Source organism: Monopterus albus, unplaced genomic scaffold (assembly GCF_001952655.1).
Source record: "Monopterus albus unplaced genomic scaffold, M_albus_1.0 scaffold104.1, whole genome shotgun sequence".
Classification (NCBI taxonomy): domain Eukaryota; kingdom Metazoa; phylum Chordata; class Actinopteri; order Synbranchiformes; family Synbranchidae; genus Monopterus; species Monopterus albus.
Genome location: NW_018127984.1, coordinates 818447 through 842295, shown reverse-complemented (window position 1 = coordinate 842295; position 23849 = coordinate 818447). Strand labels below are relative to the sequence as shown.

At 42.0% G+C, this 23849-nt stretch overlaps 2 protein-coding genes across 2 annotated transcripts in view; one reads left to right on the top strand and one right to left on the bottom strand.

Annotated features, from left to right (window-relative positions):
• The window catches only part of LOC109965819 (leucine-rich repeat and fibronectin type-III domain-containing protein 4), a 36165-nt gene extending 14745 nt beyond the window's left edge, over positions 1 to 21420 (top strand). Inside the window, exons 3-8 of the mRNA XM_020610144.1 lie at positions 2263 to 2874; positions 2982 to 3144; positions 5279 to 5449; positions 7461 to 7622; positions 8661 to 9395; positions 19941 to 21420. Coding sequence (XP_020465800.1) covers positions 2289 to 2874; positions 2982 to 3144; positions 5279 to 5449; positions 7461 to 7622; positions 8661 to 9395; positions 19941 to 21267 — 3144 coding nt within the window. The 5' untranslated portion in view covers positions 2263 to 2288 and the 3' untranslated portion in view covers positions 21268 to 21420. The remainder of the gene's footprint in view (positions 1 to 2262; positions 2875 to 2981; positions 3145 to 5278; positions 5450 to 7460; positions 7623 to 8660; positions 9396 to 19940) is intronic.
• pcxb (pyruvate carboxylase b) overlaps positions 1 to 23849 on the bottom strand; it is a 294075-nt gene that overhangs the window by 102902 nt on the left and 167324 nt on the right. The window lies entirely within an intron of this gene.

The following is a 23849-nucleotide window of genomic DNA, read 5'->3' as shown; positions in this document are numbered from 1 at the left end:
GTAAGAGCAGCACAGTGGGGAGAGGGTGAAGGTGTGAGTAGGAATGATACAGGGAGGTGGATGTGATGGCTTTGACAAGGAAGAAAAACAGACAAGAGTGAGTTATTACGAGAGTGACAAAGCAATAGTGAGAAAGACCAGGACAGGAAGAGAGTAAAGGGGGGTGAGAAGTGGCAAGTGGCAGAAAATAAAGGTCAAACGAAGGAGTGCAGTGAGAGAGCGAGAGCACGCAACAGGAGAGTGCAGGAGCATACTGACATTCTCCGTGCTGCGGGTAGAGTAAGCTGTCTGAGCAGCATGCATTAGCAAAGTACAGGGGTAAGCTGGCCAAGTCGGGATGGAGCCTCCCTGCTCGTTCTACCGCACCACCTGACGTGGCCGCAGAGTAGACACATTTTTAAGCAACATTTCAGTTTTTCTGGAGCCTTTTCACATTTTTGTATGCACGTACACCTCTGCGGGAGCTCAGGGACAGTCGACTTCCAACATCGACTGCCCTGGGGACTGGCTGCCACTGCAGGCATTTGTGACTCCGTCCCTCCCCGCCACACTCCCCCCTTCCTCTCCTGCTTTTTTCAGTTTTTTTCAAACTGAAGACACCAGACACAAGGAAATAACTGTGTTAGCATTGTTTATAGATAGTGTAGATATAAGGCTTCATTAATCCCCAAGAGAAAATTCTGGAGCTGTTGGAGTTTTATTTTTAGGTTTAGTTTGAAAAACGAGTTCCTTGTGGTCATTATAGCCCCCTAGAGAAACCAAGAGCCACTCAAGTACTTAAGAGTAAAGCAGGGAAAAGCCAAAGGAGTGTTTTCTAGCAGTTCAGTCATTGTAGCCTATTAAAGCTCTTTTGAATAGGCACAAACTTGTCTTTCTGCTCATGCTATCAAATAAAAACAATTCTCTTCTTGGTAATAGTGGCTTAACATTCCACCCAAACGTCCTGTTTGAAAAGGAAATGCATGACATTAAGGAAGTAATGACAGTCATTGGAGCCTCAAGTAATCCACATGTAATCTATTCTCATCATCTAAGAGGGATACCACTTATGTCCTTCCTTCTCTTTTGCTAGACTGTATAGGAGCTTGACATTTCAACCACTGTTTATTTTCAGTACGTACTTAAGGGCTCAAAAATGGGACGGTGTAGCCTGCCTAATACAGAGCTCTCAAATTGGAAGCAGACCAAAGCATACTATGAAGTACGGAGGAGAATGCATGATGCTGCCGGAAACCCCTGCGCTTTAGTTGACAGAGCTAGATGGTAAATGCTCTTCTAGTTTCTCACAGAAAGAACAAAGCTATAGCTCCTAATGGAAAATATTGAGCCAGCAATTGGCGTCAACCTGTAAAATCATCATGATATACGGTTATGTCTGGTCATTACTCAAAGTATTAGGTTGCATACATTATATATATCACTTTGTTATCACCATTCTCAAGCTGCTACTCCACTGCACAAGTCTCCAGATTGCTCCACATAAAAGCACACTCGCGTTTCTCCATTGATGTTAGTTTCGGTGTCTGTCTCTGACTCACTGTCTCATCCTCCGTCTCTTCTCGCTAGTCACTGCAGCTGGGACTGTTATCAACACTCCCTGTCACTCTTTCTGTATCTAGGTTGCAGTTGCTATGACAACTATTATGCATGCCAATCAGCGGCAGTGACTCATCTCTATACCTTATCACATAGCTGTGTTTAAGGATTCTTTTGCACAAAGTGTGTGGGGAGACTTTCGGCATGTCCGAGATTACAATGGGACAGGTGTTGTAATCCACTGAGCCTACTGAGACCTGCCTCATGGCTTGACCTGAGTACTGCTGTAGAATCAAAGCTGGTGACCCAATTAAATTCCCTAACCCACAGTCTTAAGAAGGTTCCTATGATGTAGCACTCTTACAGGTTTCTAGGTAACAGTTACTATGAGGACTGGCTGTGTTCAGTCTTCTGAGATGATGTTGCTAGGCAGTGAGCTGTAGTGGTGAAGAGGTACACAGGGCTGTGTGTATGTAGGAGCTACAACAAGAACGTATGTGTTGCAGGGGCATCAACCACTTTTATACTATGAAGCAGGCATTAGTGCAGAGTGGTACTCATTTAAAAAGAGGCCTTGGCCCACACGTTACAGGCTCTTGTTCAAGCTCTGTCTGGTCAGAGTAGGTGGAAGACAGAAAACCAGACACAAAAAACACTTCAGACATCTCATAAAAAAAGTGTCTGACAGTGAATGAATCTAAAAACCTTTCTCTCTCCTCCCCCTAGGTCTGTGGATAGCCAGGCGATCTACCATGCCTGTCGCCTCACCCCTCAGTCCACGCAAACAAAAACACCTGCCCCACACACACCTCCACCACAATCAAAGGGCAGAACCTTCCACCTTCCCCTCTCTTTTCCCTCAATCCATCCTCTCTCTCTCTCTTCTGCCCCCTCTCCTCATCTCATTTTTACCCACCTCATCCTACCTCATCCACTGTGCCTGCCCCAGGGCTGTGAAAAGAACCCTACCCAACTCTGTCCCTTTCCCAACATTTCACTGGCTGACTCTGGTCACATGCTGCCTGCTGCCTTCTTTGATCGGAGCAGGGGAGACGTGGGGTGTGGTCTCCGCCTGTCCCTTCCACTGTGTGTGTCGAAACCTTTCTGAATCGCTCAGCACTCTCTGTGCCGACAAGGGCCTCCTGTTTGTACCGCCGCATGTTGACCGGCGCACCGTTGAGCTGCGACTGGCTGACAACTTCATCACGGAAGTGGGTGGGAGTGACTTTGTCAACATGACTGGCTTGGTTGATTTGACTCTGTCGAGGAACACCATCCACATAATTCACCCAATGGCCTTTGCAGACCTGGAGAGTCTGCGCTCACTGCACCTGGATGGTAAGCTCAAACTGCTTAGTTGACATTATGGCAAAATATACAGATAAACTTCATGAAAGCCCTCAGTTAAAACCCCCATGTGGTATTCTTTATATTTCTTTGTCTAGGTAATCGTTTGACAACGCTTGGACCAAGGGACCTCGCAGGCTTGGTCAATCTACAACATCTCATTGTCAACAACAACCAGTTGGTTAAAGTCTCTGCCCAGGCCTTTGACGACTTCTTGCTCACACTAGAAGACCTTGACTTGTCCTACAATAACCTCAGGAGGTAATCGCATGCCTCTGTTTTGATCACATCCTTTTGTAAATTGCATTCACACAATCTACTCTGCTCTGCTTTGTTAAGCAGAAACACAGTGTAATTAGCGACGCACTGGTATCAATACTGCCCTCTGGTACTCACAAAAGTTATCTGATAAAAATGCACCAACATCAGTGTACAGCAATGTGAACATTTCAGCAGGTTTCGGTTAAGTGACGACAGCACAAGTTAAACCAACTGCAGGCTCTAATTTCCTGCTTTCTGTGTTCGTCCAGGGAGAAGGGAAGTGTTACTCTGTTTCCAGTGCTCAGGTCTCAGTCTCCAGTGTATGCTGCAGGCACAGCTCTGCTCCTAAAACTTCAGGGCACAATGGACACACCTCATACGGTTTCACAAGAGTCAGCAAACACAATAAAGAGAAACCAGGTCAAACTGCTGAGGCTGGGAGGAGAGGACTAAAAGCTCAAGAAATTGAAAGTGAATCAGTTCTGATGAGGTCCCGATTTTCTCTGACTTCAATTTCTTTAAGATTTGATGCCTGAGCTAAATGTATTCTATATGGGTCATAATTTAGAGCACTGTGTAGTGCTCCACTCATCTCCACTCATCTCTATCTAGGACAATGGAGACTTACAGCATCACTATCTATTCCTCAGGACTAAAGAGAACAATGATGATATTCTCTATCACTCCCCTGTTCCCCTGTTAGCGTCCCACTGCACTGATGAATTCTGCAACTTTTGGCTGTCACTTCTGATTAAGATGTTTCGTTTGTCTCTTTTACAGCAGCTCTCTGGCCTCTCTCCAACCTCCACAAAGGCATTAAAAAAAGTGTAAAGGCTTTTAATGATGCATACATTAAGCAACTGCTATTTGCCTTTTGTTGCAGAGGAATCTATACAGACTGAGATTCAAGGCAAAGCTGCATCACACATTTATGATCAAGGTTAAAAATCCTCAAAACTGCCAAGTGATTATGCCATAAGAGCGTTTTTTTTACAGCAGGGTAGGAGATTATTCAGATGGGGGAGGTCTGCCTGTGTAAATTAATTGTAAAAAAAAAAAATTGAGGGGTTGAGATTTGTCAAAAACTGGTTTTAGCATAGTTTTATACATGAACGCATGCTTAACTTTCTGCCATTGAGCAATGCAGCAAGGACGGGAACTACCAATTAGTCTTTATTCACTAAAAAAAAAATAATAGTCCCGACCTGGCCAGTGCTAAGCTTCTGCACTTCTAACCGGTGTTGTCTCCAGGCCTCATTAAAAGTTGAATTTCAAAGCAAGAATTAAAATGATTGCGGACAATCATTACGCTTGCTGCTTCTTTCCCCTTAGCTTCCTAATTCTCTAGACACATTCGACTGCATAAAGATGGTGAGCATCTGCTGCTTGTTGCAACCGTCAGTTTTCACAAATCTTTTCTCTCCCCTTGAAATAATTAAATAACTAATTCCATTCATTTCATTAAAACCAGTTATTTTATTTTTGAAATACTAATGTGTGATGTAGAGTGTTACAACAAATTTCTATTCTGCCAAGCACGAAGTGAACCTAAGAAACAGACAGTTACAGTATGAATGGAATAAATATAAAACAAAATGAAACCCAGAATGTAGATCCGACTATGACACCAAAATTAAAAGCATTATGTCACGTTTTTCCTATTCTCACTCGTCGGTTTGGACACATTAATCTGTCTAAAACAGTTCTTAAGTGAATGTCTGCACAAAAAAGAACACTAAATGACTCCAGAAATGGGTCACAGATGGGACTGGTACAACCCTGAGAAACAGAAGGATTGAGAAGAAAAATGAGCATCTTGTTGTTTTTTTGTCATTGTTGTTTCCATTAATTATTCTTAGCTCATTCTTGTTTGGCTGAGTAACAGAAAAATGCTCAGAACAGTGAACTCTGACTGGTCTAGTAGTGCTACAGTTATGCTTTCTAACGTAGCGGAAATGTACCGACGAGGGACAATAATTGCCTAGCAAATGGATTTGTCTCCACAGTTACCATTAAACTTCAAGAGATTCTCATTTCTCCTCTACTAAACAAGAATAAAAGGTGAACTGTGGCTCAAAATCTATTGATGAATGTTATATCAGCCTCAAACTATTCCTCTGTTTGATTGCTACAGGATACCATGGGAGTCTATTCAGAACATGGCCAGTCTGCACACTTTGAACCTAGATCACAACCTGATAGACCACATAGCTGAAGGAGTCTTCGGTGAGCTGTATAAGCTTGCAAGGCTGGATATGACCTCCAACAGGCTCCGAACCCTGCCGCCTGATCCCCTCTTTGCAAGGTAGCTCTTTAAGCTTCGTCATTTATGTGGCTTAGTGGAAATATTTTTGCAGGGCGACATTACCACAGAGCCACCAAAGTGGTTTTTAACAGGCAGTCCTGGGAGTCAACAGTGTACAGAGATTTTAACTTTTTCACTCAGTTCACTATTTAATTATCTGTATGTGACTAAAAAGGGTCTCTATTGAGCACAGCATACATTTTTAACTTTGGAAATTGTGGCTTTAAGGTCAAATCACTTCAACCATACTTCACCCATCCGCTTTACATTCTCAGCCTTTTCTTCTTTTACACAAACACCCTGCTCTATGCATTCAAAGTAAAAGTCAATCCTGATTGCTCCTATAAACAGTCTCTTAAGTCTGCCATTCTTTACTTTAGTTTGCTTTCTCCCTCTCTTTTAAGCTATTTTGATTAGAGCCACGTTGAATATGTGCAGAAAGCTTCACAAAACACTGTCATTTAAATGTACCCACCTGTGCTTTTTATCTCTATGTAGCCACTGGAGAGTATATCCAGAAACCTTTGACTGCCTCTTTCTTTTAAACTTCCATTTTTACCCCATGTTTATCCTTGTGGTTCCCATTCTCGCCCTAATATTTGTTAATCTCCTGGAAACCTGCTGCTGTCACTGCACCCTATATCAAAATTATTCAACTCTTTAAAAAAAAAAAAGAATATGAATGTACTTGTTAACCACTGCTTCATCAATACCGTTTTGCTATAGTTAAACACATTTTTCTCCTAAAAACAGATGTGCCTTAGGCCAAAAATATTATACAGCTGTTCAAGTTATTACACCCCAACTATAATAACACACCCATTTTATATATGGGGTATTATATCCTCAGTCTTTTGGAACATCTTCTAGAAACCTGTAAGCCTAACAGAGTCAGGTTTTCCTTCTTAATATTTACAAATTATTCCAATTTAGTTTGCACAAGCCAGCTGTAAAATGCTTGTAACAGCACTACCAATAAGTATTGCTCCCAAGGAAGTTTGTAACAGCCTGTTGTGGATCGTTTTCAAAATCACTTGTTTCACTCATATTAAGCAGGTCCCAGAATATCACTTGATGATGGACCTGGCATGTCAGTGTGGGGAGATTGGTCAAGAATGAAAAAAAGGTCCTCAATGACCTTTGAGTAGTTTCCACATTAAGGAAGAAGCTTAGAGCCTAATATATTATTTGTTGTGTGTTTGTAGAGACCAAAAAAAAAACAACAAAAAAAAAAAAAGAAAACAAGACATGCATTTGCAAATATAAGTTAGAAATGCTGAGCATCAGTGATACTAAATACATTAGGACTGCGAGACTATGGCCATCAACCTAATATTTGGGCACTTACTCCGCTCCACATTATATTCAGAATATTAGAGCAACAGATTTAAGGTACACCAGAGACTAGATAATGCAGTAACCTTAAACATGCTCTTACCTTCAGTTATTTAAAACAGCCCATAATGCATAATGAAACTGCAATTTGCCACTTTTTCACATTTTTGCATCTTTCACATTGCTAATGTTATACAGAATATGCACCCAGTGTAACCAATGTGGGCTGCCGTTCACAATTTGAGAGGTGCTGGATCTGGCTTGTTACGGCTCTAATTAATCCCTGCTTCTACAAAGACCTCACATTATAGGAAAGTTATTTTTGTTCCTCCTTCTCTGAATCCTTAACAGTTAAATACCAATAAAAAAAACAACTCCAATTTAGAATTTAAGTGCCAAAGGGGGAATTGCTGCAATGTTACAAACAGGGGGGAAATGACCAGGAAGCTAATCCTTGACAAGGACGGAAACATGAGTAGCTCTGCTATTTGGACTGCCATGCTCAAACTGGCTGATTAACATGTAAAGCTGGAAAGAATTAGTTTTACAGAGTTAATTCAAAATGGACTGATTTCTATCTAAATTTCAAATTGATCAAGAATACAGCATTTACATGAGCTCCATTAAGGTGTATAAATTTGTGCAAATAAACCAATTCCTTTTCTGTCACCTTTAGGTCCCAGACAGGTGCAATAAGTCCCACCCCCTACAACGCCGTCATAAGCCTAAATTTTGGAGGGAACCCACTGCACTGCAATTGCGAACTGCTATGGTTACGACGTCTTATCCGTGGAGACGATATGGAGACGTGCGCCACACCTGCTCACCTGGCTGGAAGGTAAACATCAATAGGTTACATGTCTAACATAATAAATTGAGAATCACTTGTTTATCCTAATCTTACTGCAAATCTTCTTCAGTGTTGGGGGAGCAAAGAAATACTTAAGGTTTTATGATGTGTTAAGAACTGAAAATCATCAATGTTTTCACAGTCTTGTCAAGGCCAATCTGTCCTGCAAGCTTTTTCTCCAGCCCTGTTTTAGCACATGTCTGATTAAAAGGCCTCACATTTTATAACACCTTAATTTGATCACCATATGTGTAAGAACAGAACTGGAGCAAAACTCACAGGAGCCCATAAGGATTTGTTTTAATAACAATGGTGTGTACAGCTGTAGTTATTTTGATAGTCTCCCTTTCTCCTTCCTGCATCTGTCTCCCAGATTTTTTCCACTCTCACCCTGCAGTCAGAAGTACGCAGTGAAAACAAAGGATTGAGGAGGAAAATGGGCATCTGTTGTTGTCATCTGTCACTGCTGTCACCATTAATTACTCTTTGCTCAGTCCTGTTTTCTGCAGAGTTGCATAAGAAAATTGTGTTTTATTGGATTTTACCCTTAAACTGAAACAAAAGCACATAAATCTTAAGGTTAATATATCACATTCATCTGCCAAACCAAAACAAATTCCTGTGCTTAAACAAAAAGGTGATTTCTGATCTACCTCTCTCACACTGTCTCTTGCGCTACCTTTGGATAAATCCCAATTCCCTTATTTGATTGTTCCTCACTTGACCCGGAAGTCTTTCTGGGTCAACCGAGGATGAAGGATGTTCCAGCGCTCTTACGTCTGCTCTGAAGATACGGAAGGGCATCCTATGCGGAAGTCTTTTATGGACCGACAAGTCCCTTTATTGGAAATCAGTGACTGGACACTTTAGATGTAAGATCAGAGGAATGGAAATCTTCTTTCCTCACATTTTTTTCCTTTGCATCTTACATTGGCAGGACTAGGACCTAAGAAAAAAACCTAAGTGAGGGAAATGTGAATGCAATTAAGGGGACTGGGATTTACCCTTTGTTTCATTGTCTTCCAGATATTTCTGGTCAATTCCAGAGGAGGAGTTTACTTGCGAACCACCTCTTATCACTCGTCACACCCACAAGCTGTGGGTATTGGAGGGTCAGAGAGCCACATTGAAGTGCCGTGCCATTGGCGACCCTGAGCCAGTAGTCCACTGGGTTTCACCAGATGATCGCATCATTGCGAATTCATCCCGGACCAGCTCCTTCAGCAATGGGACCTTGGATATCTTAGTAACAGTGGCCCGGGATGATGGGGCATACACATGCATTGCAATAAATGCAGCAGGTGAAGCAACTGCCATGGTTGACCTGAAAATAATACCCTTGCCTCACCGGGGTGGTGCAGGCGGAAACACAGGGAATAACAATGTGAACGCTAAGAACAACAGGAACGTGACCAATGGGATTTTACGGACTGACCCGGGCTCCTCAGATATCAGCACAGGGAAAAATGGAGGGATTAACAATGGTGTAGGACGTGGAGGCGAGGTAGAAGATGGGAAAAGAAGTGGAGGGGATGATGATGTGGGTGGCAGCGTCGTGGCCCCTGAAGGAGAGAGGACTGATGGAGGGAGCATAGAAGATGACGAGGGGGATGAGGACGAGGGGAGGATGGTTGGAGTACAAGGAGTTACATCAACATCGGCTCAGGTCCGATGGGATTTGGGGCGACTGTCTGCAGCTTATGTTGTCTGGATGTATCAGATACAGTACAACTGCACCGCTGATGATACCCTCATCTACAGGTCAGTTCAACTTTTGCTATATACACAATGAAGGCCATTCTGCATGTGATATGTAATTTTACAGTAGATTAGATACATGCCAAAGGGGTATCTGTTAATGTCGTGGAGTAACAGCTTCGCCTTTAGGTGCAACCATAGATCATTTTGATTGTCAGTGGCTTCCTCCCTCAAGAAGTGTTCATTTTGTTTTCATGCACAACAGCCGTGACACTTAACTGCATCACACTTTCTGTTCACTGTGTGCATGAGCGAGGTGGGAGGGTGGGGGTTAAATAGGGAGACAGATGAAGAGATAAGGGTCGAAGGTAGTTAATAATTTATCTCCATTACAGGATGACATTAAAGTCCAACAGGTGGATAGTCAGTGCATATAGATGACAGAACGGAAGGTCATGTGGATGTTGTAATAAAGATTTTGAGGGAGGGGAAATTTGTGTCAGTGTGCTTTGGGGCATGCAAACATCTAGAGGTACATAAATAGTGAAGCAAATATGTCTACAGCAACCATTAGTGACACACAGCATACAGTAACATGCACCAGTATTAATAGATAAGGTTAATAAAGTATAACGTTGGCAGGACATGTAATATTTACCTTTAAGTAACATTTAAACTTTCAGTAACTCGTGTCATTTTGCATTGAAAATGAGATCCCCTCACACTTCACTAAATGGTCTAAGAGACAAAAAAACATTTTATATAAACCAGTTTTGAGGTTAAGAGATAGAACATTCATCTTGTTACCACAAATTATTTAAGAAACTATCACTACACCATATCTTATTAACATGGGCTACATTTTTGGAAGAACAAAGTGAAAAACTGCCAAAGAAAGCCTTTGCAATACTACCAATCTGTTCACTGTTTCTGCAAGTCAATGAATACTGGTGCTGTAGGTCTAGAGGAAAAAAAAGAGCTACAACTGTACACATTTGTGTTTTAGTTACCTGGTGAACTTGCAAGTGATACTGCTAGAATGCACATGAATTATGCCTGCATGCTTTCAAACTTTACTGCCCCTGTAGTTTCAACCTTAGACTGATGAATCATTTATCTGTGTGATGGTTGCAACAGCACAGCCAACAGTAAAAATGGAGTGGAATAAGATGAGGAAAGAGGAGGTTAATCGGGGACCACCAACATGAAATAATATGTCAAGGGTTTTTGATTTCACTAATGTATGCCTCAAATGTGGTTTTCCTTAGGTGTTATCAACACTGTACTAAGCTGTAAGTGGTGCTGAGAAGGGGTGAGGGGAAAAACTGTAGGTGTAATCAGAAGGATTGAGGTAAAAAAAGAAAGATGGCAGCCAAGGGTGAATTGAAATTAGATGGATGGGGAGGATAAAATATTAGTTTGACTGGTGGAGAGAGCCAGAGGGGAAAAACAGGTGACTGGCGATAGGAATGAGGCCTCTTAGATTTAAGGAGGTGGAGGAAAGGGACTGAGGGAGGCCCAAATCACCATGGGAAATATTGGGATAAATGAAAATGGGTGATATGAGAAGAGACTGACAGTCACTCACAATGTGGGGGCAAGGGAGGCTATTGTGAGGCTATGAACAAACTACACCAAGGGCCCATGACTTCAGCATCACCACCATGTAATTTTATTTAGCAAACTTAACTCTTCTACAAAATCCTTCCCTCTTAGTGTGACCTGATCTAGCCAGTGATCATGGCTGTGTCAGTTTGTGTTATGTGTTATGTTAGTTTGCAAGTGCACAAGTTAGCACATAACAAGGCTGTAAAAGCAGGCTAGTAGTAGTAGAGTAGATGAGTCTTCATGTTCGACGTGATGACAGTTAATATCTGAGACAGCCTCTGTGGTTTATTTACCACAAAATGTACTAGACTTACCAACTAGCTTTTTTAAGACATATAAAAGCATTAAGAGTAATGAGTGGGCTATTTACTGGTGTATTTTATGTCACAGAGCAAAACATGAAAATGTACTAGACTTGTGTTAACCACAGACCTTACTCCAGGGGTCTAACCATAACCCCATTCAAAAAAACCATTGACTTCAGGGTTAGGGAACCGGAATAATAACAATGCTAACTCAGTTTCAGGATTTAAGACTCACTTCTATGACACTCTATAGAGTGAGAGCGAAAATGCGTGTGTGGAAGAGAGAGATGAGTGGAAGTTGGGAGGACCAGTGTAATGAATGTTAAAGAGGGAGGAGATGATGGAACCCACTGAAATTTGGAATAATGGAGAGAAATGGGGAGTAGTCCTTAAAAAACTAAACAAAAGTGAATATTGCCATGAGAGAGCAGGAAGAAGAGGAAACATAAGGCAGCATCATGGTGAAAGCCCTGCAGTACAGCAACCTACTGCTACAGATAGGTGTCCCAATGAAGTGCCACATCAAAAGTGCAGTGCAAATTCTGTACAGTCCCATGACACACGGAGACCTAATTATGTAAATGACTGAATCGAATGAACAGAATGAGATCTCATGCCTTAATTCCTCCATGGAAAATACTCTAATAATAGAGGATCTGCTTGTTATTTAATGGTATCAAGCAAAAATGTAAAACCTCTAGAAACCAAAGCTTATAGCATACACTACATCTATAAACTGAATGAGAATTAGCCAACCCTTTGATACATTTGCAATGGAAAGTGAATAGTGAACCAGATAAAAGTAGCATTTGTTGCAGGGTTGTATTGGGATGCATTCAACTGAACAGCCATTTGATACTACAAATCCCACTTACTCTGACTGAATTTATCTCTTAAAACACAAAAGGATGATATAGGTAAAATACCCTTCTCTGAGGAAAGTTTAAGATCATGAAGAGGCAGCAACAGTAGAGGCTTGGCTTGGCTATGGAGCTTAAGACAAAAAAATACTGGTAGACACGGAGAGACTCACAGAATCAAAATAGGAGAGATAAGTGAGACAGACTGAGCTGAAGCAACTGGTGTCACAGGAGAGATGTTGAAGGGGGAGTAAACAACCTGAAGTTTGACTAAATAACTAAACGAATCAAAGCGCCACAAAACACAGAGACAGGATAATTGTCTCAAAGGAGAGATAGAGATATAGTGGCTATCTTAATGGTGAAACTAAGATTTAAATTCTCTGCCAGATTAAAAGAGAGAAGACAAGAAGTGCAAGGGTTTTAAGGAAAGAAATGGGAACTCTGTCCCTGAGGATAGTGAGGAAATGGTAGCAAGTAGCATTCAAAAGGAAGCATACCACAATGGACTCATAGATTTCCAGTACAGATTCCTATCATGCTATTAATCTGCCAGTGCCAACCGCAATATCACACCAGCTAGCAAGTCTGAGGAAAGTCAACCAAAGGGAGGCTGGCTTATAATTCAAAAGGAGAGAATAGACGAGTGAGATTTCATACTTTCTATCCAGGATTTATGTTCGTATTTTGCTGCTGCTGCTGTATGTCTGCTCTGGTGGGTGAAGAGAATCCACTACCCCAGCGGAACTGAGGTTGGGGGGGAGAGAAAGGGAGGAAAACAGAGGATTTAAGAATGAAGAGGGAGAAAATAAAAAGAAAGCATCTAGTCTCCAATATATGCATACATAAACTGCAGAACAGCTGACCACATTGTGTGGCTGTCAGATTTAATCATCTTTGAAGGTCAGTTGCATGTTAGACACCAGCCACCATTTCAGCATGGCTTGTCTAATTCTGATGGCGTCTGTGACAGCGCCAGGTGGGATGTCGCCCATGTGGTGTCCTCTGGGCACCGCTCACCCTGTCACCCTTAGCTCCCTTGACACCATCAAATGGGCCTCTGTCCAGGAGCTTAGCCACAGTGCCACGCTTGGATTAAAATGTACTTAATTCTCTAATGTGAGATGGTTTTCAGATCTTCTGAAAAGTCCAGAAACAGAACACACAAGGAATTCATAAGGTTGCTGGTTTAATGTGAGCAGCTACCGAACTGATACGTCTCTTTTGGCCACATATGGGTACACAGCCTACCTAAGGGACAAAGAACAGGAGGGAAAAATGTCCCTGTGGAAATGTACCATCTGTTTGAAAAATTTGTCTTCTACTGTGGTTTTGATAAAAAAAATCTCCTTCACAGGGCCATGCAAGAAGGCACGAGCTGATCACTTTCTTTTTAAAGTAACAGAGGGGTAGGCACAATCTAAAAGCACAGTCTTATGAAACATATATCGTTTTGCTAAGGCTGTTTCAGAAACATGTTGATTCTTTGGTAATTATACTGGGAAGTGCTCGGGTAATTCTGTCTACCCTGTCACATATATAGGGTAGACAACACCACAATATACAGCCAAAGGATCGAATTATCACCTCTGCCAGTCTGAAAACCAGCTGGCATGAAGTAAAAAGTGCACAACACCAGTCAAAGCTTCAAAACAACATTTGTGCAGGGCCATTCTATTACTTGCATTGCACTGTACAGTACAGGTGTCACTGACTAACCCCTATCTAACTCTTTCATAAACAATGGCAATCTGGTCAAATGGAAGTTTTCACTATTTTATAAATCACTTGTACATAATGTATGCCTTTGGGGGCGTTTGTATGACACATGTCAGAGCCAAAAGTTTATTATCTGGTTTAGAAATCTTCAGGCAGGAGTGTAAGGACTTTGACAACTTGCACAATTTCACTCCATTCACAACAGGATCAATGTTCCTGCTGGGCACTCAAAGTGCCAAGTTTGGCACAGAAGTTAATGGGACCACAAATGATCACAGGAACAGAAAGAGAAGGAAGTTGGAGACAAAACCACACAGAGTTTAAGAAATAATGAGAATAATAGAAGCCGGGTCTCAGAAAAGGAACACATGGTTAAAAAGGACAGGGTGAGAGTCTGACAGCCATAGGAAACGGGCATGCTGAGAAATGGACATGAGAACATGGGTAATTAGTCACAAAAGGAGAAGCAGATGAAGGGATTAAAGAAACTGAATTTGGTGTATGGCAATACCAGTTATTTGCTGCTGCATATTTGATTAATACTTGACAGCACCGAACTTATCTACAAATATATTAGTAGGTAGCATATGCTGTACTGCATAAACAATTTTCCCTTTCCTATTTTCTATATTGGAGAAATAACTAAATCCAGAGATGTTTTAAGTTTGTCCTGTAGCATATGGCTCTTTGTGCTGTACAATACGATATTGCTGGGGAAGCTGATACCAGCAGCCTATTTTAGCTTGATGTGAGCCTGGTAACCAATACAAGAAATCATACAAAAAACAAGATAAGAGCCTCTGCTGAGGCAGGGATAGATAGGGATATAAGGAGAGATATACAGTAACAGTGGGACGGGGGAAGCATGCAGAGACAACAATGGAGAAAGAGGAAGGGAGGAAAAAAAAGAGCAAGGACTTAGAACACCAAACACATGAAGGGGAGGGACCAGACTTGTACCCCAGGTGAAGATGTAATTAAGCGTTACACTGCTGTGTCAATACATGTGTCAACCCACATCAGAGGTTGAGGAAGGAAGACAAAGATAAAGGGTCAACACTTGATTCATATGCCAGCTTACATTATATTGTAAAGTCAAAGGAAGGGCAAAGTAAGGGAACTACAGAAACATGGACAGGAGGATTCATACTACCTTTTATCATGTGGGTGAAATAAAATGATAAGAAAAGGTGGAGAAATGATGGAAAAAGGCATACTGGGGGGTTGGAGAAAAGGAGGGGGTCATAAAAAAAGAATGGGAATGAGAGAGATAACGAATGAATCAGTTGGGGCAGGAAAATCAGGCCAAATGAGGGAGAGCCAAGTGACAACGATAGATTAAGGAAAGTGAAAAGACAGGAGGGATAAAACCAAATCTGAGTGGGGTGGGGGGAATCGACAAAGACGGATCCAGGAAAACAGAAGAAATCACACTAAATTGCAGCAGCCTACCATTGAGACAGTAAACAGTCCGATGAATCAAGACCAAAAATGGAGGAAAGGGCAAACGAACAAAAGACATGACATGGAAAAAGGAAATGAGGGCAGTATAGATGTCAGCCAGAAGAGGAGATAATTGCTTTGCTGTTCCTCCTCGTCTTTCATTCTCCCTCCCTCTCTCTCTCTCTAATGTCTCCTGCTCTCTGTGCCCAATCTTGTTTGGTGTCAGAGCAGACTTGGTAACGCAGACAGAGGGAGACAGCAAGCAAAACAGGGAGGGAGGGAGAGAGAGAGAGAGAGAGAGAGAGAGAGAGAGAGAGAGAGAGAGAGAGAAGGGAGAGGATCCCCCCCACCCATGGGTACTAATAATGACCTGTTCCTGTGTCACTAACAGAACAAAGCGCTCCCTTGTCTCTTCACTAGCTCCCTGTATCTGTGTGTGTGCACACCTTTGCAGGGTCTAACCATAATCAGAAGCATAGAGACTCACGCTCTTGGTATGTCAGGTGGTGGAACACAGTGTCTGTTTCTGCAAATACAAGGGGGGTAACTGCTGCCGTTTCAACAAAACCAGTTTAAACAAGCAATTCATTATACTGTACATCAGAATGGAAGTCTAGTGTAGTTATAACAGGTGCACTTTTTATTCATGAGCATACATTGTCTTGAGGTACCTCAAGTGTATGTGTACACACACCACAGAGCTGCAGATTTTGCATGTTTATATTGGCAACTGGCATGTACATATGGTAAAAATGCACTGAGAACTAATGAATCGGCATATCAAAGATGCACGCTGTTGTGAATGTGTCTGGGTCTTCCATGCAGATTTCAGTGAATTCGCATGCTTATTTCCGTCACTGCAAAAACAACTAGAGAGAATTCAAAATATCATAAAGGAGGAAGCAGTGGTGGGCCAGAGGAGAACATGGGTGATATAAGAAGAGGGGGTGAGAAAGAGATGGAGGATGAGAAATCTAAGATGAGGGCAAATGGAGGGGTGGATGGGAAAAGGAAGAGAGGGAGGGGCCAGGAGAAGGTGGAGGGTTGAGCAGGGGCAGATAAATGGGAAGTGATGAGGAGAGGAGAGGGGAAAGGAAGGGACAGGAGGAGTGACCTTGGATGCTAAATAATGGTACATGGTTATAGCTGTGGCTAATAGAGACACAGTACACTGACCATAAAAAGGAGAGAGGGTGGGAGGTCAGGTAAAGCCCAGCAAGAATTGCCAAAGGATTTGTGGCAAGCTGAGCTGATTAGCTCTGGAAATACATAGGAGGTAAAAGAGACAAAGGAGAAGGGATGTGCAAAGCGGATGAACATGACTAAAACTAATCCAAGTCAAATGGTAAAAGCTGCCAAGAATGCAGTCAAACATGTAACAAAAAGAATGCACCAGTGCAAGCACAGGCTATTACAAAGGATAAAAAGGGCAAAGAATACCAAGAGATAAGGGATGAACTGATCAGTGAAAAGAAGGAAATCTGTTCATAAAAGATGGATGGAAAAAGGAGGATATATTGAGAATGGGAGGATCTAAAAAGGAGAGCTGAAAAGGAGGATAGAGGGAGAAAAAGGAAGCGGTGTTGAATGGCAAGATTAGATAGGAGTCACTACAGATGTGTGTATGTCGAGTCATGATCACACAGTGAAGGTCTGACTGAATAGTTTAATGCTGTTTATCAAAATAATTAAGTTGCTTTGTATCCATGTAATGTAGGATATAGACAAAATCATCTGGTGCAGCATAATTCATAATGCAGCTGTATGTATTTCAGGGAACAGAAATGAAATCATCACAAATATGCCTTGTATAAGACTTTGACAATGCCGTTTCTTTTCCAGTACCGACTCCAATAAAGCGCGCAACAGTGTATTAGCAATAATATTACTCAGACACCGAGCAACATGGAGGAAAAGGAGAAAAGAAAGGACACAAGAAATCAGTGTGCATTAACACAACAGTGAATTAAAGTAACAGAAAACCCATTTAGATACAGACAACCAGCCCATCAGCTGAGTACATGACTCCCACAGTGATGGTCAAGTCTCTGCCTTGTGGGGCCTATCAATTATCCACAGACACATAAAGGTTCTGGATGAACTGACACCACTGCCATATTTCTCTGGGCTTTTGATAAGCCTATAATATAACCAAGGCTTTTTATTCAGAAACAGAGGCAGCAGTAGCCTTATGAGTGCCACTTCTTGCATATTTCATGTGGGGAATCTGATACTGCACCCGCGACTGGACTTTACAATAGTAACTCATAAAGACAGACTTTCATTTTAGAGTTTCATTCCTGATATATTTGGTTATAATGCTTTGGTTTGGCTTCACTTCTAAAGATGCCTTACTCTCTGCTGTAGGAATATAGTACTTAATCAAAACCTTCATATTGCTATTTTCTTCCACCATTTTAGTTATTGCTCTGAAGTTCTGGGCTTTGCAATATAGTAAGTGTCCATTTCACCAAGCAGTACAGCAACTTGAATAATGAAAGTTCTTCAAGTGACAGTGTTATTTGAAGGACGCATTCAAACTAGTTAATCTATTTAAAGGGATATAATGTACACTATTTGGGGGAACAAGATACCTTATATCATGTAGCTGTTCTCTTTTTGCAATTTTGCTTATTGTACAGTTTAGTTTTTATGCTAGTTTAGAAATTGCTTTGATCCAACATGAGGATTTTCAGTGTCAGTGCTTGTGCTTCGAAAGAATGAGAGGTCTAATGTTTTGGGAAATGAAGTAATGGAAGTTGACAGGTCATAAAAATGGAGCATTTAATGTGTGGATATTGCGTGAAGAGATATTTTCAACCGACGTACTGCACTGTTGAGCCAAATAATGAGCCTTTGCCATGGTAACGCACACCTGGTCTCTGAGTTGCTCCGGTGCAAAGAATGAGTTAATTGGTGAATCTGTGACAGTGCTAGAAAGCAATCTATGGTGACCTAATGGCCACTGGATAAGGTTGATTTTAATGAGACTACCACATGCGTCTGTTCAGGTTATATTGGGACTTGGAGTGTCAGACAGTACATTGAAATTCCTTATCAAATCATAATAAGCTTCTGCTAGAAATTATGAGTTTGTAGGTATTTCTGTGCCAGTCCATGGTATTCAAAATGACTTCAGGCAATAAGGCAATGTAAGGGAGCTGGCAACTTGCTGTTCTTTACAGAAAAAATACATTTTATCCTAATTTACATTGCCCAATAGGAGGCAATGAAAACCAGTGATCAATACTTGCACTTACTGTAACAGTACCACAACTCAAATGCGTGGGGCTGCCCTGTAGCTTGCTTTTGTTTCCCAGTATTACACAAGACATCTAATTCCATCATTTCTCTAATGCTATTTGTTTGTGAAAACTGTCAATTGCACTGATTTGATCTGCTTAATTTGCTTATGTACATAATGGCAGCTAATTACACCTAATTCAAAATTGAAGAAAAATACAACTAGGCTAAATTGCTGCCTTTTGTAGTCTCTCAGCTTTGAATGCTTTCTAAACAGACTAAGTTAAGGGTCTTTTGCAGCAGCTCCCCCAGTTTCTGAGTCACACTAGAGGACATTTTCAGGATCTAGCTCAAGTCTGCAGGGAGCTGGAATAGTTTGCAACAGATGATAAACACAAATCAACTGCTGGATGTAGCATGAAAAGGGAAAGAAAAAGAGGGAAGTGGGAAGCAAACAGGAAAGAAAAGAAGAAATAAATGACAGAAAGTATTGAGGATAGCAACACAAAAATACACAAACACACACTTGCCCACACAAGAGGGTTGGACAGCAGAGGGCAAATTTATACTTATCAGTGTCAGGCACTCGAACTGTGCTACAGGCTCCCACACACACACACACACACACACACACACACACTTTAAACTGCCATGTTACATACACAAACCCACTGACATGAAAACACACACTGATGTTCATTCTAGAAAGTCAATCGTGTACTACCGTGAACACATGCACACACTGAAAACCACACGTACAAAATCCTGTAAATCCTGCGCCCCTCTGTTCTCATAACTTCTTCATTGTCCCCCCATCTCTCTGTTGTTTACCTCTCCACAGTGTGATAGCTCCAACGGCTCAAACACTTAAAATGACACATTCAAACCACTTCTCCTTATTATCCCACACAAGCACTTGTTCATTGTAGACATGCAGGCAAAAGACAAAACATACCCTCACTTGTGATAACACAACAAATGTGCTTCCTATATGCCTTTAATTAAAACCGCAGAACACCTCAGCTTTAGTGTAATCCAACCCTGACCCTTAAGCCTAAAATGGCCTCGTTTTTAAAATGTGAGATTGTATGAAAAGGCTTGACGGCTGCTTCGTGCAAGGATTCAAGTACGAGTATGCACATATAGATGCACTCCTGCAGTCCAAATGAGCAGACAGAGCTCTCTTTTCATGTTCCCTGGGCACACTCTCCATCAATAGCCTCATTTTCCCTCTCTCCCCCCACTGCAGTATTCACTCCTGCACTGTTTATAGCCATCCTTTCACACACACCCCTCACCCCCCACACACACTATTCAGCTCTTTCTTTCCCCACAATGCTCAGGCTTCATTTTATTGCATATATTCTGCATTTCTCTGCATAGAATGCTTGTTTATTTGCCTGACCTCTTTTGCTTTTGACCCTTTTTAGAATTCTGCCATCGACCAGTGACCGTTTCCTGTTGAAGAACCTGGTTTCTGGTGTGGACTATAACCTGTGCGTGCTAGCCATTTTTGATGACACCATCACATCATTAGCGGCAACAAAAGTCCTGGGCTGTACTACGTTCTCCACCAAGGATGTTTACCCTGCATGCCACTCTCTCCAGGCCCACTTCCTGGGTGGGACACTCACCATACTGGTTGGTGGTATTGTTGTAGTCACCCTACTCGTGTTCACTGTGGCCCTCATGGTTCGCCACCGTGTTTGCAATCATGGCGACCACATAATGTGTCACAACAGCAACACTGAGGCAGGAGGTGGGGCCTGCTGTCAGAGCGGAGGCGTAGGGAGCAGCGACAAAGGGGTAAATGGTAGCGGTTGCTACCAATCAAATGGTTCTGGGGACATGATGATGGTGGTCCTGCCCAATGGTCTGCCTTCCAAGAATGGAGGGGAGAAGGACAAGGAGAAGGACAAGGAAAAGGGAGCTGCTGATTCTGCTTGCTCTCTGCCTCCAAAACCACCCCCAAAGCCCAGGCCCAAACCTAAAGTCAGCTTGGAGAAGTTCCTGTCAGCTGGGGGGTTAGTTTCAACAACAGGGGCAGGTGGTGAGATGGCATTGGTGGTGAGACAAAGGAAGCTGGAGAAGGCACCGCCATACACCCCTGAAAGTGACAGAACTCCCCTCTATTACTCCCCTTCCCCTCCATCCACCCTGCCCAGTCAGTCACACTCCAGGGATCGCCCAAAACCCCGTCTAGAGAGAGAACTGACCAATCGTGCCAGTTTCTCTCTGGCTGCACCCCTGAGAGACTCAGAGCTGTTGGATTGGAGAATCACTCCTCGAGGCAGGGACAAATGGAACTCTTCACAGGCTTATCAGAGCCCAGTATCCCCTCTAGGTCCTGCCTGTGGGACCATTAGCAAACGGCGACACTCGCTGGATATGGGCTCCTCTGTCGCTTTCGCAACTGATGCTGCGGCCACTGTTGCCAAACGCTATGGTGCTGTCAGTTATGCCAAGCGGCTGAGTGTGATCTGGACACGGCGAAGCCAGTCACTTCATGGAATGCTGGTACAATGCGCTTCAACGACAAGTACGGCATCTTCAACAACCAGCGAAGAGGGTGAAAATGGCGGGGGCTTTGGAGCACGTTGCGAGTTCCAAAGGGGATACATCCATGCTTATAACACCACCAACTCTAACTCTAACACTGGGATTACTATCGGGAAAGCGAGCAGTGTAAAAGACAGGGGGAGGGAGAAAGGGAAGGACGGAAGGAGTGCTGAAGAACTGGAGGAAAGCATTGTGTAGGGGGCAGTGGAACGGAATAAAAATGTTAAAGGGCAGTTTGAATGGGATCTTGATTATGAGGAAGGCAACGTGATGGGAGTCAGGAGAGAAATTGAGAGGGTAGAAGGAAGATGAAGTGACTGCAGATGAAGGAAAGGCTGTCAGTTCAGAGGGAGGGGAGAAATCAAGAAAAAAAATGAGGGGAAGTGTACCTGGAAAAGAGGTGAAGATTTTTAAGAGGCTCTATAGCTGGCCTAAAGAGTGATGATTGGAAAAATAAGTGAGGACACAGATGTGAAAAGGGTGGGGTGAGAGAAATGATGGATGACAGTTTTAAAATGGTCTTTAAATACTCACGGCTAAGCTGAAGATGTCAGTAAAAACTGATGCAAGATAAAGAAAGCAGTAACAAAAAAAAACTAGACAGAGTGGCAGTTGTGAGCAGGCAATGCGAGTGGTATGTATAGAAACAAAGAGAAAGAGGTGCAATCAGAAAAAGGAAAACAATAGAGCAACCGAACAGTTGTGGATCTCAGTAAAGCCTATACACTAATAGAACCAGACACTTGATAACTCTTCAACTCTCTGGGGCCCCAGAGTACACACACACAAAAAAAAAGAAACAGAGGGAGGAGGGCGGGGTTCCAGTGGATCAAAAACACCACCACAATAATGGAAAAATGCTTTGCTCTGACAAAAATAAAACAAAAACAAAAAAAAAAGTGGATGACAAGTCTTGTTTTATTTTGTTTTTGAGTCCAACACTGACGGCCATTTTGAAACTCTTCTCCAAAACATAATGAATGTGACCTTTGTGTGTCCTCTGTGGTTGGACAATGATTCTGGCTGGCTGTGCCTGTGGATTATGGCAGTATAAATACAGACGGGTGCACTGGACATGATCAATCGATACGGGCTTCAAAGAGCGAGTGGAGCACGGATATTATAAAAGAAATAAACCAGGATTACAATGGGAATCTATATGGATTACAAAATGGATGTTATGTTGGGATATGTGCAAGTGTGCATTTTCAGAAGACAAGATCACGGCTGTTGGACGATAATGAACCAAACAAGTGAATAATGCTAACAGATACATGACAACGTGGACAGGATGGGTATAAAGACATGATAAAGTGTTGGTACCCTTCCATTTAAAAAATCTCTGAAATAAGTTTGAACTGCCAAAAGTAACTAAGCATTCACTATTTCCTGTTCCATATTTTATAGAACAGATGTGTTACTTTAGATTTTCAAATAGTATAACACATTAAGATGACATTTAAAAATGTTAGAACCCTTAGTCTCATATCTTGTAGCACCACCCTTTTTGGGCAATCAAATGCTTGTTGTAGCTCTTGATGAGGTGAGCATACTGCTAGTCTGGCCCACTCTGCTCGAGCATACTGCCCCATGTTCCCTCTGGTTTGTCAGGTGCCTTCTTCTGTAATTAGCAGCTCTTTCCATAGATGTTCTGCATATATCAATGTTTTCTTCTCATCTTTTCTGGTGCTATGTGATGTATCTTTTGAGCCATTATCTACTAACACAAACCTCTGACACTAGCCTGCCCTGATAATCTTCTGATTTCACAGATTAAAGGCACTCTGTAAGACCCCACCCCATAACAGAACCAAGCCTTCTTCATGTTTCACAGTGGGAGGGTGTTTGTAACTTTGAAAGGTTCATTTTTCCCCCTTTTCATCAAAATAGAGCTAATGTGATTTACCAAAAAGCTTCACCTCTCATCTGTCCAAGGGACCTTCTTCAGGAAGCACTGCAGCTTGTGCATCTTAAAGATGGACTTCTAGCCTTTACCTTGACCATGCTTGGTAATTCTTTTCTTCTCTGTTCATTCTCTTGTCCATTGTCAGTGTACTGGACACAATAATAAAATTAAGACTGCCCTCCACTGATTGAAGACAACTGTGACACTAATACTAACAGTACTAGAACTAATATTTTTTTGTTCTGTGACTTTATAAGACCTTTGTAGAATAAACAAGACTGCAGCTGTTTTCACAGCTTCTTTTTATGTTAGAGCAAACCAAAGGTATGCACGATTAAAGCATATTTCAGGAAGAATGGAACATTTTTTTCATTGAGATGTAAGGGTACCAGCACTTTGACAGGTCTGTACAGTATACGTGCCTGTGCACATATATACTGTATGAGTGTTTGTGAGGGGGAATCTAATCAACTAGACTCCATTCATGTTTAAAAAGGTTTAATGCTCTCTGAACATGCTGTGAAAGGAAAAACATTTATTACAGGTGCCTAAAGTGAAACGTTTAAAGAAATGTTCTCCAAAACCAGAATAAATCATCATTTCCAGCAATGCAGCATGGTCAGAAAGCAGGCACCTTTAAGGAAGAATCTACACCTCAAATTGCTTTTTGTGACTCTTTTGTGCCACATGAATTCACTTTAAATACAAAAATTGAATGTTTTCTTAAAGGAATATGTTTTAAAAAATGACTGATAGAACTAATATGGAAGCCACTACTGATATAAGCCCTTCATTGGAAGACTTTGTAAAACCTATAATGGGACAACTGATCCACTGGAACAGGCCACAGGGACCCTGAACGTCAATCAAAGGA